At 52.5% G+C, this 14,188-nt stretch overlaps 1 protein-coding gene across 14 annotated transcripts in view; it reads left to right on the forward strand.

Moving 5' to 3' along the window:
• The first annotated feature begins 7,307 nt into the window (after positions 1–7,307).
• Positions 7,308–14,188, forward strand: part of NDRG4 (NDRG family member 4) — a 52,533-nt gene continuing 45,652 nt past the window's right edge. For 10 of the 14 annotated variants that reach the window (XM_033218640.1, XM_033218641.1, XM_033218645.1 and 7 more), the window contains exon 1: positions 7,731–8,313. In XM_033218640.1, the coding sequence (XP_033074531.1) occupies positions 8,277–8,313 (37 nt within the window). In that variant the 5' untranslated portion in view covers positions 7,731–8,276. Of the gene's footprint in view, positions 7,658–7,730; positions 8,314–14,188 lie in introns of those variants that run through there. The other 4 variants (XM_033218643.1, XM_033218654.1, XM_033218652.1 and 1 more) reach the window with 4 other exon arrangements.

Genomic DNA, 14,188 nt, shown 5'->3' on the forward strand with positions numbered 1-14,188 from the left:
GGCCACTGTATCAGTTTGATCTCTGGGGGCCTGGAGACTGGTGGCTAAGGTTGGTCATATGGGTGATGCATACTTACATGACCGACCTCAATAAAAACCCTGGATACTAAGGCTCGGGTGAGCTTCCCTGATTGTTAACACCTTGCATGTGTTGTCATACATTGTTGCTGGAAGAATTAGTGTGTTCCCATGTGAATCCACTAGGAAGGGACACTCATAAGCATGCACCTGATATGACTTTGCTTTTGTACCTTTTCTTTTTACTGATTTTGATGTGTATCCTTATACCACAATAAATATAAACACTAATACAATGGGTTTTCTGAGTTCTGTGAGTTCTAGCAAATCATGAAGCCTGAGGATGATCTTGGAGACTCTCAAGCCAGCATTCTAAGTTGGCTCCCCAGTTTCTGTTATGTGGAAACTTGCCTGAAACCTCTGATTCAACCCAACCCTGTCGTCATGGTGCTCAGGACACTGCAGCCCTTGAGAACGGAGAGTGCCCCTGGGTGGTGAGTCATAGAACTGAGTCCGCCCCAGGTCTGGGGAGTGGCCCATGCCCAGCTCTGTGGATGGCTTTAGCTCAGGCCCAAGATGAGGCTGGACCAATGACACCCCAAGAAGGCTGAGCCTGCCAAAAAGGGACCCCTATCCAGCACTTCAGAACAGAGGTTTCTCTGGACATATGGGTTTTCCTAAGGAAAGAGAAGGCTTTGCTCAGCTCCAAAGAGCAAATCTCATCTTTTCGTCTGCTTTCTGCCAGATTCCTACCTGTCCTAGAAACTCCCTGGAGCCCACAAGGGAAACCGTGCCTGCCCCTTTTCCCCTTCAGGTCCTCCCCTCCTGCAGAGAGCAGGGTAGGTCAGCCCCTCAAGCACACACTTAGGCTGCAGGAGCACTATGATGGAGGAGAGCCTGGATGGTCACCCACCACTCTCCATGAGGGGTGCTTTTCCCTAGACCAAGTCCCACCCTTCAAGGGAAACTGAGACGAGGAAACCTTAGCTCTGGTGACAAAGCGTAGAGTTTAAAACAGAAGCTTCTGAAACTGAGGTCAAATAGTTCATTCCCAGGCCTACCTCAATTTTTGTTGTTGTTGTTGTTTTATTTTGAAATGATTGTAGATTTACAGGAAGTTGCAAAAAAAATAGTACAGAGAGGTCCAGTGTATGCTTCACTCAGTTTCCCCCAATGATAGCATCTTACATAACCATAACAAAGATCAGGCTGGGCACGGTGGCTCACGCCTGTAATCCCAGCACTTTGGGAGGCCAAGGTGGGTGGATTGCTTGAGGTCAGGAGTTTCATGACCAGCCTGGCCAACATGGTTAAACCCTGTATCTACTAAAAATACAAAAATTAGCTGGATGTGGTGGCGTACAACTGTAGTCCTAGCTACTCCGGAGGCTAAGGCAGGAGAATCACTTGAACCTGGGAGGCGGAGGTTGTAGTAAGCCGAAATCAAGCCACTTGTACTCCAGCGTAGGCGACAGAAGGAGACTCCATCTCAAAAAAAAAAAAAAGGAAAAATACAACCACCACCACCAAAAAAAAAAAAAAAAAGAACAAACAATAAAACCACACACACACACACACACACACACCATAATACAAGATCAAAACAAAACCTCAGCCTTTAAAATGAGGCAGAGGTTGTAGTGAGCCAAGATCATGCCATTGCACTCCAGTCTGGGCAACAAGAGCAAAACTCCATCTGAAAAAAAAAAAAAAAAACGAATACAATGTAAATGCTGTGTAAATAGTTGTTATGCTGTATTGTTTTTATTTGCATTATTTTATAGTTATTTTATTGGTTTTTTAAATATTTTTGATTTGTGGTTAGTTGAATCCATGGATGTGGAACCCATGGACACAGAGGGCCACTGTATGTATGTATGTGTGTGTGTGTGTGTCTGTGTGTGTGTATAAAGTGTTGAAGGTCAAAACCCCAAAATGTTAGCACTGGCTATTGTTAGGCAGTGGAATTATTAGTGATTTTCATTTTCCCCCCTGCATAAGGTTTATGCATTGAATATATTTAACTATTACAATTTGCAAAAAAATATTATCAGTTCTACTTCTTGCCTTGACTCAGCACCAACCGGGTTTCCATGAGTCTGCTAAAGTTTCCAGGGCAGGTGGAGGGACATTTGCAAAGGACACTGGAGGGGGTTCTACTGTCCTCAGGAACAGAGGAGATAGTGGGGTGTCCAGAGTTACCACATAGCAAAGGGCTGGCCCTGCAGGGAGGAGGGCCCTTATATATCATGGGAGAAAGGGGATTGCAATATAACCAGTGAGTCGTCCATGGTGGCCCAGGAGCAGGGAGCAGATAATCTGGTAACTGGTGAAATTCCAGAGCCAGGCTGAGGCCGGGCACTCTCCTCCACCCACTTCCTCGTTCCAGCTTCTGCACCATCTGCTCATGCATACCTAGGCTTCTCCACCTCAATTCAGGGGCTCCTGTTGAGGGGCAGGACTGCACTGTGCTTAGCTCTGTGCCTCCCTGAACTCAGCACAGAGCCTGGCTGACCCATTGTAGGAAGGATGGATGGATGGATGGATGGATGAACAGATGGATGAATGGATGTTCTCTCCCTTTCACCCGCCTCCCATCGCCATCTGCTGATATTCACCTCTAGGGGGCTCAGGTGCCTCTTCCTCCAGGAAGCCCTTGCTGAGTCCCCCAGGCCTCCACTGCACTCCATGGTAACATCAATTACTCATCTTAGCAGAGTCTGCCTGGTACTGAGGTTATGGGACTCTGAGCTGGTTTCCATCAGTGCATGAATCTTGAAGGCAAGGTCAATGTCCTGATCAGCTCTGTTCTCCATTGAACCCCACAGCACCAAAGAGACACTCAATCAATAGTATGAAAGGAAAGAAACGAGCCTCTCTTCTCTCCCTGAGGCCATGTGGCTCAAGATTCCGGAGTAGGGAGTGTTAGTGGGGAGGGGGAGACAGTTTCTGCTTCCCCCACCCTGCTGAGGGATGAAGATTCAATAGCTCCAGGTTCATCGTCTGCACCTCTGACTCCATCAGCTGGTTCTTTTTACTTGCTCCCAGTCATGGTCACGAGGGGATGGTGACTCAGCCCAATTCATCACCACAATGGAAAAACCCAGTCACCTGTCCTCCTGGCAGCAGGACCGGAGCTGCCTCTATCTGTGGAAGGGCAGCAAGCCATGCTGTTTTCAAGGTCCTTTTGTCTTTCATCTGCTGAAAAATCAAAAATTTAAAGAATGGAGGAGTATCACTGGTTTACATTTACACTGTGGTATGAATCTCAATGACAGGGATCGTTGAGATCCCTGTGTTCCCTCCATGCCAGGCTCCAAGTCAAATGTCCATGTGCATCATCTCACAACAGTTTCACAAGACCATTGTTACCTGAAGTGGTCACTGGTCACTCTTGTCCCCTAGCAGCTGACACACCCTTTCTACAAGGCGGAGCCCACCTCCCACTAGAGAAACTGAAAACACCTTTCCCCAGCTTTGCTTACTGCTTCGCCAAAGTATATGACCTGGGCTCCTCCAATCAGACATTCCATTCTTTCTATTGATTGACTGATTGATTAATTGAGACGGAGTCTCGCTCTGTTGCGCAGGCTGAAGTGTAGTGGTGCAATCTTGTCTCACTGCAAACTCCGTCTCCCAGGTTCATGCAAGTCTCCTGCCTCAACCTCCCAAGTAGGTGGGACCACAGGCATGTACCACCATGATTGGCTACTTTTTGTATTTTTTGTAGAGACGGGGTTTCGCCATGTTGCCCAGGTTGGTCTTGAACTCCTAGGCTCAAGCAATCCTCCTGCCTCAGCCTCCCAAAGGTCTGGGATTACAGGTGTGAGCCGCTGCACCTGGGCATGTTCTGTTCTTGGTTAATTAGAAACTAGTGGCTCGAGGAAGCCAAGACCACGCAGAATCCACTGTGGTGAGGATTGGGGAAGCAGCAGCTAAGATCCTGATGTCAGTGCCCAGTGACCATGTCCAGGGGTGGCACTGGCTGCAGTTTCTGTGCCGGGGGATGGCAGTGGTGGTTTTAACATCAGGGCAACACTGCAGTGTCAGGCCTGGCACCTGATATTCCAAGAGCTGCCCACCCTCCGTTTTTTTTCGTTTTCTTTTTTGAGACGGAGTCTCACTCTTTTGCCCAGGCTGGAGTGCAGTGGCAGGATCTCAGCTCACTGCAATCTCTGCCTCCTTGGTTCAGTCAATTCTACTGCCTCAGCCTCCCGAACAGCTGGGATTACGTGTGTGGTGGCGCTTGCCACCACACCCGGCTAATTTTTGTATTTTTGGTGAAGATGGAGCGTCATCATGTTGGCCAGGCTGGTCTCAAACTCCTGACCTCAAGTGATCTGCCCACCTCAGCCCCCCAGAGTGCTGGGATTATAGGCATAAGCCACCATGCCCAGCCTATCCTCCTTTTAACAAAGTCTTTTTCTGCTTCAATTTAGCCAGAGTAGGTCTCTATTTCTTGCAATTAAACACCCTGACTGATATATCAGCCCGAGTTTACAGATGAGAAAGTGAAAGCTCATTTGAGATCTTCAGAAAGGTTATCTCAACTCCGACCTGGGTGCAGGCCAGTGATCTTCTGCCCATTTTACAAGGCAGTGAGTTAGGAAGTATGTTTCAAGTAATTAGGAGCAAGGCTGGGGCAACACTTTGTTAGAGGCCTCCTGTCCCAGGCAACAGCTTGGCCTTTTGCACTGTTCTACTTTCCACTGTTAATCCAACCTGCTCCCAAACATCACGTCTCCTCCCCAGGGTGCTGAAGATGACGAGAGCCCAGCGGCCCAGGGGACCCAGAGCTTGCCCTTCTGCTGACTCGGCAGTGACTCCTCTGCCTGGCATGACTGATGTTTCCAGAAGGGTCAGGGCCTCCTCAACCTGCCTATTCCCTAAGCACCTTTGCTTGACGCAATAGCCCTGGGAACCCTCACAATTACGTTTCTTCATCATCTCTTGTCTCCACTGTTTTTTTTTCTTTTTTTTTTTTTTTTAACTCTGTCACCCAGGCTGGAGTGCAGCGGCGCAATCTTGGCTCACTGCAACCTCCGCCTCCTGGGTTCAAGTGATTCTCCCGCCTCAGCCTCCCAAGCAGCTGGGATTACAGGTATGCACCACCATGCCCAGCTAATTTTTGTATTTTTAGTAGAGATGGGGTTTCACTATGTTGGTCAGGCTGGTCTTGAACTCCTGACCTCAGGTGATCCACCTGGCTTGGCCTCCCAAAGTGCTGGGATTACAGGCATGAGCCACCACGCCCGCCCTATTGTCTCCACTTTTAGGAGTTCAAATCCACCATATGACTCACTGGAATGCTCACAGGAGTTCATGAACTATCTGAGCTACATGGCTAGTCTGCATGAGTTCAAGGTCACTGCAGACACCATGTCTCATCCAGATAGGTGTGTCATAGTGTCAGAGCTCCTGTTAGGAAGCCTGCAGAGCAGCCTAGGCCCCACAAATTATGTCATTAGAACATCAACAATTTTGTCCAATGACAAGGTGTGAAATGACTGAAAAGGGTAGGACTCAGGTAAGCCTGAAAGAATCTCTCATGCAATAATAACAATTTCGTCACCAATAATAATAATGACCATTTATTGAACACTTAAACTTAAGTCATGTGTCTGGCACTACATTAAGCATTTTCTTTATATTCTGTTATTTAATCTTTACAGGAATCCTGAGGTCAGCATCATCCCAATTTCTTTCTTTTTCTTTTTTTTTTTTTGAGACGGAGTCTCGCTCTGTCGCCCAGGCTGGAGTACAGTGGCCGGATCTCAGCTCACTGCAAGCTCCGCCTCCCGGGTTTACGCCATTCTCCTGCCTCAGCCTCCCGAGTAGCTGGGACTACAGGCGCCTGCCACCTCGCCCGGCTAGTTTTTTGTATTTTTTAGTAGAGACGGGGTTTCACCGTGTTAGCCAGGATGGTCTCGATCTCCTGACCTCGTGATCCGCCCGTCTCGACCTCCCAAAGTGCTGGAATTACAGGCTTGAGCCACCGCGCCCGGCCCATCATCCCAATTTCACAGAGTATGACATGAAGGCTCAGAGAGACGGGTAAGCAGCTTGCCAGACATCCCACAGCCAGGAAGCAATAGGACCGGCCTGTGCTCCTAAGGACTGGCTCCTGGCTGCTATATATAGAACTAAGCCTGGTGGAGGTGTCAGAAATAGAGGTTCACTTCTGTCATCACCGAACTCCCTCCACCCCTTTGCAAAGGAGGAAACTGAGAGGCAGGGATTTCCGCAAAGCAAGGAACCCAAATTGCTGCCTCCTGTGATTTATACACTGCACCCCAAGCTGTAGGGGTAACCCAAGGACAAAGCTGTAACCCAAGTGGGAACATGGGCCCCATCTGGGGCCCCCAAAATCTTACCAGCTTTCTCAGCTGGTGGATGGGTTAATTCACAGCCACAGCCCCCTGGAGATGGAGGAAAGGAAAACCAGGGCCTCTCCGCAAACCAGCCCAGGGAGAGGTTTGCGGAAGGGCCCGGAAGCCTGAAGGCCCCTCTGCACCCTCAACCCCACAGCCATTCAGGACCTCCAAGATGACCTGGTCCAACACAGTCCTGCATGGAAAGGGCTGGAACCCAGGGAGGAGCAGAGCCCCGCCCAAGGTCACAGGCCGAGACTGAACAGAACCCGGGTGTCCAGGAGTCCTGTCGAGCTGTCTTGTCCAAATAAATTTTTTCACGCCATCAGATTTCCATACTCCCCAGAGTGGGACTTCATCTGGGACCAAAGGCGGGGTGGTGAGGGGTGTGGCAGGAGGGAGGAGTGCCCCGCGGTCCCGAGCAGGATGAGCCTGAGGAAGACACGGGTCCCCATGTTCCCTTTCCCGCTCAGATAATGGAGGTGAACTGAGGGGAGCAGGGACCTCCCCATCTTCAGGGTGGGACCCTGCGGGCCCAGGACACCTTTGCTAGGGGATGTCCCTCCCCACTCCTGCACAAGTTCCCCAAGGGCACCCTCGGGCTCCGAAAACGGGGGGAGGGGGACGACGCCCCAAGGGCCCCTGAGCCCCTTTGTCTTCCCGATCCCCACGGCTTTTCTCCCTCGGTTCCCAGGCGGCGACGGCGGGTGGCGCGGAGCAGCAGGCGGGGGGCCGGTGGGGTAGGGCTGTCTCTGCAGGGCTGAGGTTCCCCTCGGGAGTCTAAACAAAGACTAAGGCAGCGCCGTCCCCTCCCCAGGGAACCCGACGCCGCGCGGCCACAGGGGGCCTGGAGGGGCGGGCAGGGCCTCGCAGCGCACCCAGGACAGTCAGCCCGGCGGAGCAGGTGAGAAGTCGGCAGGGGCGTGGATCGATCGGGGTGTGCCCCCAGGCTCCGCGTCGCGGTCCCCGCTCGCCCTCCCGCCCGCCCACCGGACGCACCAGCCGCGCAGGAGGCGGAAGCCAAGCGCGAGGTACCTTGGTCCGTCCTGGGCCAACCCCAGGTCGGGCACCGCCCCGCTGGCCGAGCGCCCACACCCGCCAAACCCACGCGGGCACGCCCCCCGCGGCGCACCGCCCCCAGCCCGGCCTCCGCCCCGGCAGCCGCGGGCACGCGAAGGGGCTCCCGGCTGCCCGCACCTGCACCCGCGCGTCGGCGGCGCCGAGGCCCCGCTACCCGCCTGCGCGTCCGTCTCGCCCGCATCTCCGCGGTGAGTCGGCGGCGCCCTAGCCCCTGCGCCCAGGTCCCGCTCCTCTCGCCGCCGCGACTGCTGCGCGCGTCCCCGCCCAACCCAGCACAGTCCCGCGCACGACCCCAGTCCAGCGCACGACCCCAGCCCCGCAAGCCCCGCACCGACTGGCTCCCGTCACATTTCGCCTCCGCGGGGACGGCGCCCCCTCCACCCAGCGGCCCCCGCTCTCTCTCTCTTCGCCTTGCCGGCTGCGCTGGGGACACCCAGCCGCCGTCCGCGCGCCGGGAGGCGGCGGGGTCTCTTTGTTCGGGCGGCGGGCACGGGGGACCCCTCCCGCGGTGTCACCGCACCCACCCCGCGCCCTCCCTCCGCCTCCTGGAGTTCACCCGGACCAGGTGGCGGCGGGTGCCTTTTGGGGGTGCGCGGCCATGCAATTGGTGGATTTTTTTAAACCGTTTTGGAGGGGGGAGCGCGGCGTTGGGGGCGGGAGAGCGCTCCTTGCTGTGAGCTGCTCCTGCCGCTTTGCTCCGCGCTTTCCTGCCGCTCCGCTCCGGGTCTCCCGCGCTCCTCTCACCGGCTCGGCCGAGCGCGCTGCCCCGACGCCGCCACCCAGAGCCGGGCCGCGCCAGGCGTCGAGATGAAGGTGCTGGGATACCGGCTGGAGCTGCTCACAGGTACCGCCCGCCTGCCCCGCAGCCGCCCGCCACTTTCCGAGTTGGAGCGGGCTCCGGGCGCGGCGGCCGGGGACTGGGGCGGCTCGGGTCCGAGCAGGAAGGGGTGCGGACCCCCACTAATTCCTAGGTTTGTGCTACCTGATTCTGTGCGGAGCCCGGCCCCAGGAGAGGACTTGAGGCTGTGGCGAGTCCGTGGCGCCGGCGTCCGGGCTGCGGGAGCACCGGTCAGGGGGTGGCCCCTTGGGGTATCTGACCAGCGGAGCTCGGGTCAGGACCCTGAAAGCTAGCTCAGGGCTCCTGCCCTCCAATCAGTGTCGCTTGTTCTCTAAGAAAGGACCCGTGGGCTCCTGGAAGGACCCACGCCATGGACCTCTTATTTCTGCCCGCGGTAACAATCTGGGCCGTCTTTCTCTGGGGGGAGAAGTTTCTTGCTGGGAGCGGAGGCCAAGTGGCCTGGGAAATGGGAAGCCAGATTGGACCCTACTGACTGGGGACCCTCAGCCTTGGGGTCCCTCTGGAGAAGTGATCAGTTGCCCTGCTGGAAACTCACATCCAGGGGGCAGTGGCTGGAGAGCAAGAGAGAACGGTCAGGAAAAGGAGGTGGAAAAGGTAGCAGGGACAGGGGAGGATTCGAGGAGTGACTTCTGTGTTCTCCCCGGTGTGGAGAGACCCAGACAGGAGGAAAGGAAAGCAGCCCGGCTTCCTCCAGGCCTGGGACTTGTAGGTGCTCCATCCATGTATGTCAGATGAGCACAGATTCCAGTAAGTGTCCTCCGACACCTGGGGGAGGGGGCTGATCACTGCCTTCGAGGACCTTAATGTCCGATGAGGGAGCAGAGCCCAGGAGCCCTGTTACAAGGCTGTGGGTGCACTCGGGAAACAGGGTGGAATCTGAGTCGGGGGCAGCTTTTGAAGACCTCGAAAAACAATTTCTGTTAATGAAGAGGGAGGTGGCATTATGGGTTCAGGATCAAGGGACTGGCCCATGCTCTGGGCTGTGAGAGAGGCTTGATCCGGGAGAGGTATGGAGGCTGAATGGCCTGGAATGTGCGTATGTGTTGGTGGGGAGGGGGCTAAAAGGTGGGGGTGAGGTTTTATTAAATCAGCAGTAGCAGGCCAGGCGCAGTGGCTCTTGCCTATAATCCCAGCACTTTGGGAGGCCGAGGCCAGAGGATCGCTTAAGGCCAGGAGTTCAAGACCAGCCTGGGTAACATAGGGAGACCCCCATCTTTACAAAAAAATAAATAAATAAAGCAGCAATAGCTCCTGACAGACTTGTAGAGAAGGGAAGGTGCAGGCTGTTCCTGGGACACTGGAAACTGGCTGGGTGCTCAGAAGTGCCAGCGCTGTGCCCAGTTAGCCATGGGGCTGGCACCCCTTCCAATCCCTTGCCAACTTTTTCTTTGTGGAGCCCACTTAAGGCAGGCCCAGCTCACCCAACTTGGAAGGGAATAGCACAGGCCGCTGAACTTGTTAACCCCCTGGGAAGGCTTACAGTTCCATGGGTTGTTTGTTTGTTTTGTTTTGAGATGGCATCCCACTCTGTCGCCCAGGCTGGAATGCAGTGGCACAGTCTCAGCTCCCTGCAACCTCCGTCTCCCAGGATCAAGGGATTCTCCTGCCTCAGCTTCCCGAGTAGCTGGGATTACAGGCATGTACCACCATGCATGGCTAATTTTTGTATTCTTGGTAGAGATGAGTTTCACCGTGTTGGTCAGGCTGGTCTCGAACTTCTGATCTCAAGTGATTCCTGCTCCCAAAGTGCTGGGATTACAGGCGTGAGCCACCACACCCGGCCCCCACCATGGGTTTTTAGAGGCCTGCATGGTGAACAGATCTCCTGGTTCCTCTCTCCTCCCCCTCTTCCTGCCCTCAAAGGGCCTGGATGAGAAATGCTCACAGGAGACATGTGTAGGGGCTCAAGGAGGGGTCTAGGCTTTGGAGACCCCATGCACTGTTCCCTCATCTCCTGGTAGAGGAGTCAGGACCCCTCTTCCCTCACCAGATGGGCTCACCGGATTCTGGTGGACTTTCTAAGTCCCTGGCCAGGGTGGATGAGGCCTCTCTCAGTCACTGTCATCAGTCACAGGCTCCTATTGCACCTGCAACCTGGCCCTGGGAGACAGCCCATCCTCTCTGTTGCTATTTTGTGGTCTTCACAGCCTTTCCTCTCTGTCCTCTTCCTTTTCTCACAGATCTGGATTCTAAATCCAACCCCATCAGTAGCCAGCTGTGTGATTTCAGACATTTTCCTTAACCTCTTTGACTTCAGCTGTCTCATCTTAAAGATGGAACTGTTGGCCCCTGTCTCTAAGAGATGGTGTGAGGCTTGCTCAGATAGTGTAGGCGACACATGTGGTTGGGACCTAGACCCTGGTGGGCACCTCTTGGGCCCCACCTGTTCTGGCTGGTTGGCCCCTAGAGCATTTGGATCTGTCCCCACCCTCCTTTATCCCTGCTCTCCTGCGTCTATGAGATTTGACCCATCACCCCCATTGGATGACAAGCAGGTCACAGTCTGGGAGGTGGCCACTTTATTGTGGTGGCACACAGCAAATGCTCAAGGGTTGCTGACTGAGGTTAGGCTCACACAGCCCGCTGAGCATCTACGTCTCTAGGATAATTCTGTAGAGGCCTCTAACTCCCTGCCCCAACATCAGCCTTCGGAAATTGTTTTACTGAATTTTAAAAACTCATATTAAAGGCTGGGCGCAGCAGCTCACACCTGTAATCCCAGCACTTTGGAAGGCCAAGGCGGGCAGATCACCTGAGGTCAGGAATTCAAGACCAGCCTGGCCAACATGATGAAACCCCATCTCTACTAAAAATACAAAATCAGCTGGGTGTGGTGGCGCATGCCTATAGTCCCAGCTACTTGGGAGGCTGAGGCAGGAGAATCACTTGAACCCAGGAGAGGGAGGTTGCAGTGAGCCGAGATTGTACCACTGCACTCCAGCCTGGACAACAGAGCAAGACTCCATCTCAAAAGCAAAAACAAAAACAACTCATACTGATTTAGTTCTGTACACTTTTCACATTCTCCTATTTTATTATCTTGCCTGTCTTGCCAGTGAAGTCAGTGACTTCCTCACGTTCCTATTTCTCAGAAGAGGCAGCGCTGGATTCAGAACCCAGCCCTGAGCCGGGAGTTGTCCCATGGCATTCTAACTGCCTGGCTTTAGGACAGTCTAATAGCTGTTCCACACTTCACTTTCCTCATCTGTAAAATGGGATCGTCGTGGTGCCTAGCTGGCTGGGGTCTTTGGAGATTAGGTGTGAGTGTGTGCAAGATGCCAAGTGCAACTTCTGGCAGGCGGACAGTAGTTGAGAGTCGCGGAGCTGGCGTCCTCAGGCTGCCTCCCCAGTGCACTCCATCACTGTGCTGGGGGCCCCTTCTCCTCCCACTGTGCTCCAGTTTCCAGATTCCCTCCCCCCAGGGTGTTCCAGTTCCTTCATTGGGTTCTTGCAACAGTCCAGGCCTCTCTGAGATGTGTCTCTGGGGGACCCTACTTAGGTCTCAGGTTCCTGTGAGAGAAGCATGGCCTCGGGGTGGGGCCCTTCCAGCCAGACACCTACAGCTCTGACATCGTGGGGAAGGCCAGGTACCCCCTCACATATGGGACTAGAAGGAGACCCGTGAGTTGTCATGCCCAGACCCAGCATGTCTCTTTGTTCTGGAGAGAAGAGGAGGCTGTTGGGGTCCATCTGGAGGCTTCATAAATCACGAATGCTTATCGAGGCCATTTCCAGGCCCCTCAGTGGGGTCTTGCTGCAACAGGGACAAGGAAGGCAGGGGTTTTGGAATCGGAGGATGTGAATTTCAGGGTCTCCTCTCTGCTTCTCAGCTCCTGGGCAATTCTTACCTTCTTTCAGCCTCAGTCTTATCAGTAAAATGGGAATAATAGCCCTCATTAACAGTGTGAAGCCAAAGCAGTTGGCTCATGCCTGTAATCCCAGCACTTTGGGAGGCTCAGATGGGTGGATCACCTGAGGTCAGGAATTCTAGACCAGCCTGGTCAACATGGCAAAACCCTGTCTCTACCAAAAATACAAAAATGAACCAGGCTTGGTCATGTGTGCCTGTAGTCCCAGCTACTGGGGAGGCTGAGGCAGGAGAATTGCTTGAACCTGAGAGGTAGAAGTTGCAGTGAGCTGAGATTGCATCACTGCCCTCCAGCTTGGGCAACAGAATGAGTCTCAAAAATATATATATTGTGGGGAGCCAAGATGATACTTGTGAGGGAGCCCAGGACATGGTCACACCTGCACACGAGCTCATTACAATTCTCAGAGGGCAGATTCCTGGTGCCTTCGGTAGCCAGATGATTTTTTTGTTTTTTAGTGTGATATGTGAAAGTGGGACACTGGTCTTTTCACAAGTAGGAAGGCAATTGTTTCTGCGCATCGGCACTCGAGCAGTATGTTTCCAAAATGGTTCAGAGTCAGAGCTCTAAAATGGCAGATTTGGGCTCTGAAATGGTCCCTGGGGAGCCTCAGTAGAGGATCTGGGAAATTTTTAAGAATATACTTGATGTGTGATTCAGAAACAAAAGTTTTACCTGTTGTTTAGAATTTTGGTTTCATTTGAATCCATGGAATATCTAGCCCCAGTCAACTTTATAGATGATTTTAGTGTTTGTTGGCAGATGTGTTGACCCACATTTTACATATGTGGAAACTGAGGCATGGGTTTGCCCTAGGAGGCTGAAAGCAGGACCCTGAATCCTCATTTTCAGTTCGTCTGCTTCTCTGCTTCACTGGGGTGCTGTGATGTTGATGTGGGGGCACATATATGGTTGAGTAAGGAAATGTGGTCCCTTGGAGGAGAGGGGAGACATGAGGGTCACTGGGTATGCCCAGGGAGGGTGGGTGTGGGGAGAGGGGCATGCTGTTCCACTGGGTAGAGGATTATAAAGGTCAAGTTGGCAATGATGTATCAATAGCTTAAAAATATGTGTGATCTCTGACTCAGCAGTTGAGTTTTTAGGAACAAATAAAGATGTGTGCAAAGGTGTTAGTTCAAGGATAGTTATCCCTTCATTGTTTGTAGAAGCAAAAAAGAAAAAAAAAACTGGAAACAACCTAAATGCCTAACAGTAGAGCAGCAGTGCATTCATACCAGAGAACCCCAGGTAGCTACGAATTGTGCTGCCAAAGGTTATTTATCCATCTGAACAGATGTCCCCTTAAATAGTGTAATACTAATGGTGATGACAGCTCACACGTATATGGCATTTGCTGTGTGCCAGGCACAGTCTTAACCACATGCTGTATGTTAACTCATCATCATAACAACCCTATGAGGTATGTGCTATCATTTCTTCTTTTTTACAGATAGGTAAAGTGAGGCACAGATAGGTTAAGTAACTTGTCAAAGAGCACACAGATGGTGAGTGGCTGGCTGGAATTTGAACCAGAATATCTTGACTCCAGAGTCCAACAGATGTTTCGAAACATATTTTCTGTTGGTTTGTATCAGAGACATTCTCTTTCAGTGTCTAGGTGAGCATTGGAAAATGAATAAAAGGGTATACACAACACATTAACAGTGGCTTCTTCTATTAACAGGATTGCATGTGGTTTTTACTTTCTTCTTTTTGGTCTTCTGTTTTTCTCATTTTTCTCAGTGAATGTGTGTTACAAGAAATTCAAATTCTGTTTTTAAAAACGAAAAAATTCTCATCTGGAGGCTAATTTTTAAAAAAACTAAAAATTAATGCAAAGCACTAGATGCTGATAAGAACCAATCCCGTGGGAATTCTGAAGATGAGCTGGAGTCCAGTGGACAGAGAGGAAAGGGACAGGAGGAGGAATGGTTCAAGGAAAGCCAAGTTGGCTTTCCTTAAAGTCTAAGGAGGAGGAACCAGCAAGGTGA

This window comes from Trachypithecus francoisi, unplaced genomic scaffold, assembly GCF_009764315.1.
Source record: "Trachypithecus francoisi isolate TF-2019V2 unplaced genomic scaffold, Tfra_2.0 Lachesis_group10, whole genome shotgun sequence".
NCBI classification, from domain to species: domain Eukaryota; kingdom Metazoa; phylum Chordata; class Mammalia; order Primates; family Cercopithecidae; genus Trachypithecus; species Trachypithecus francoisi.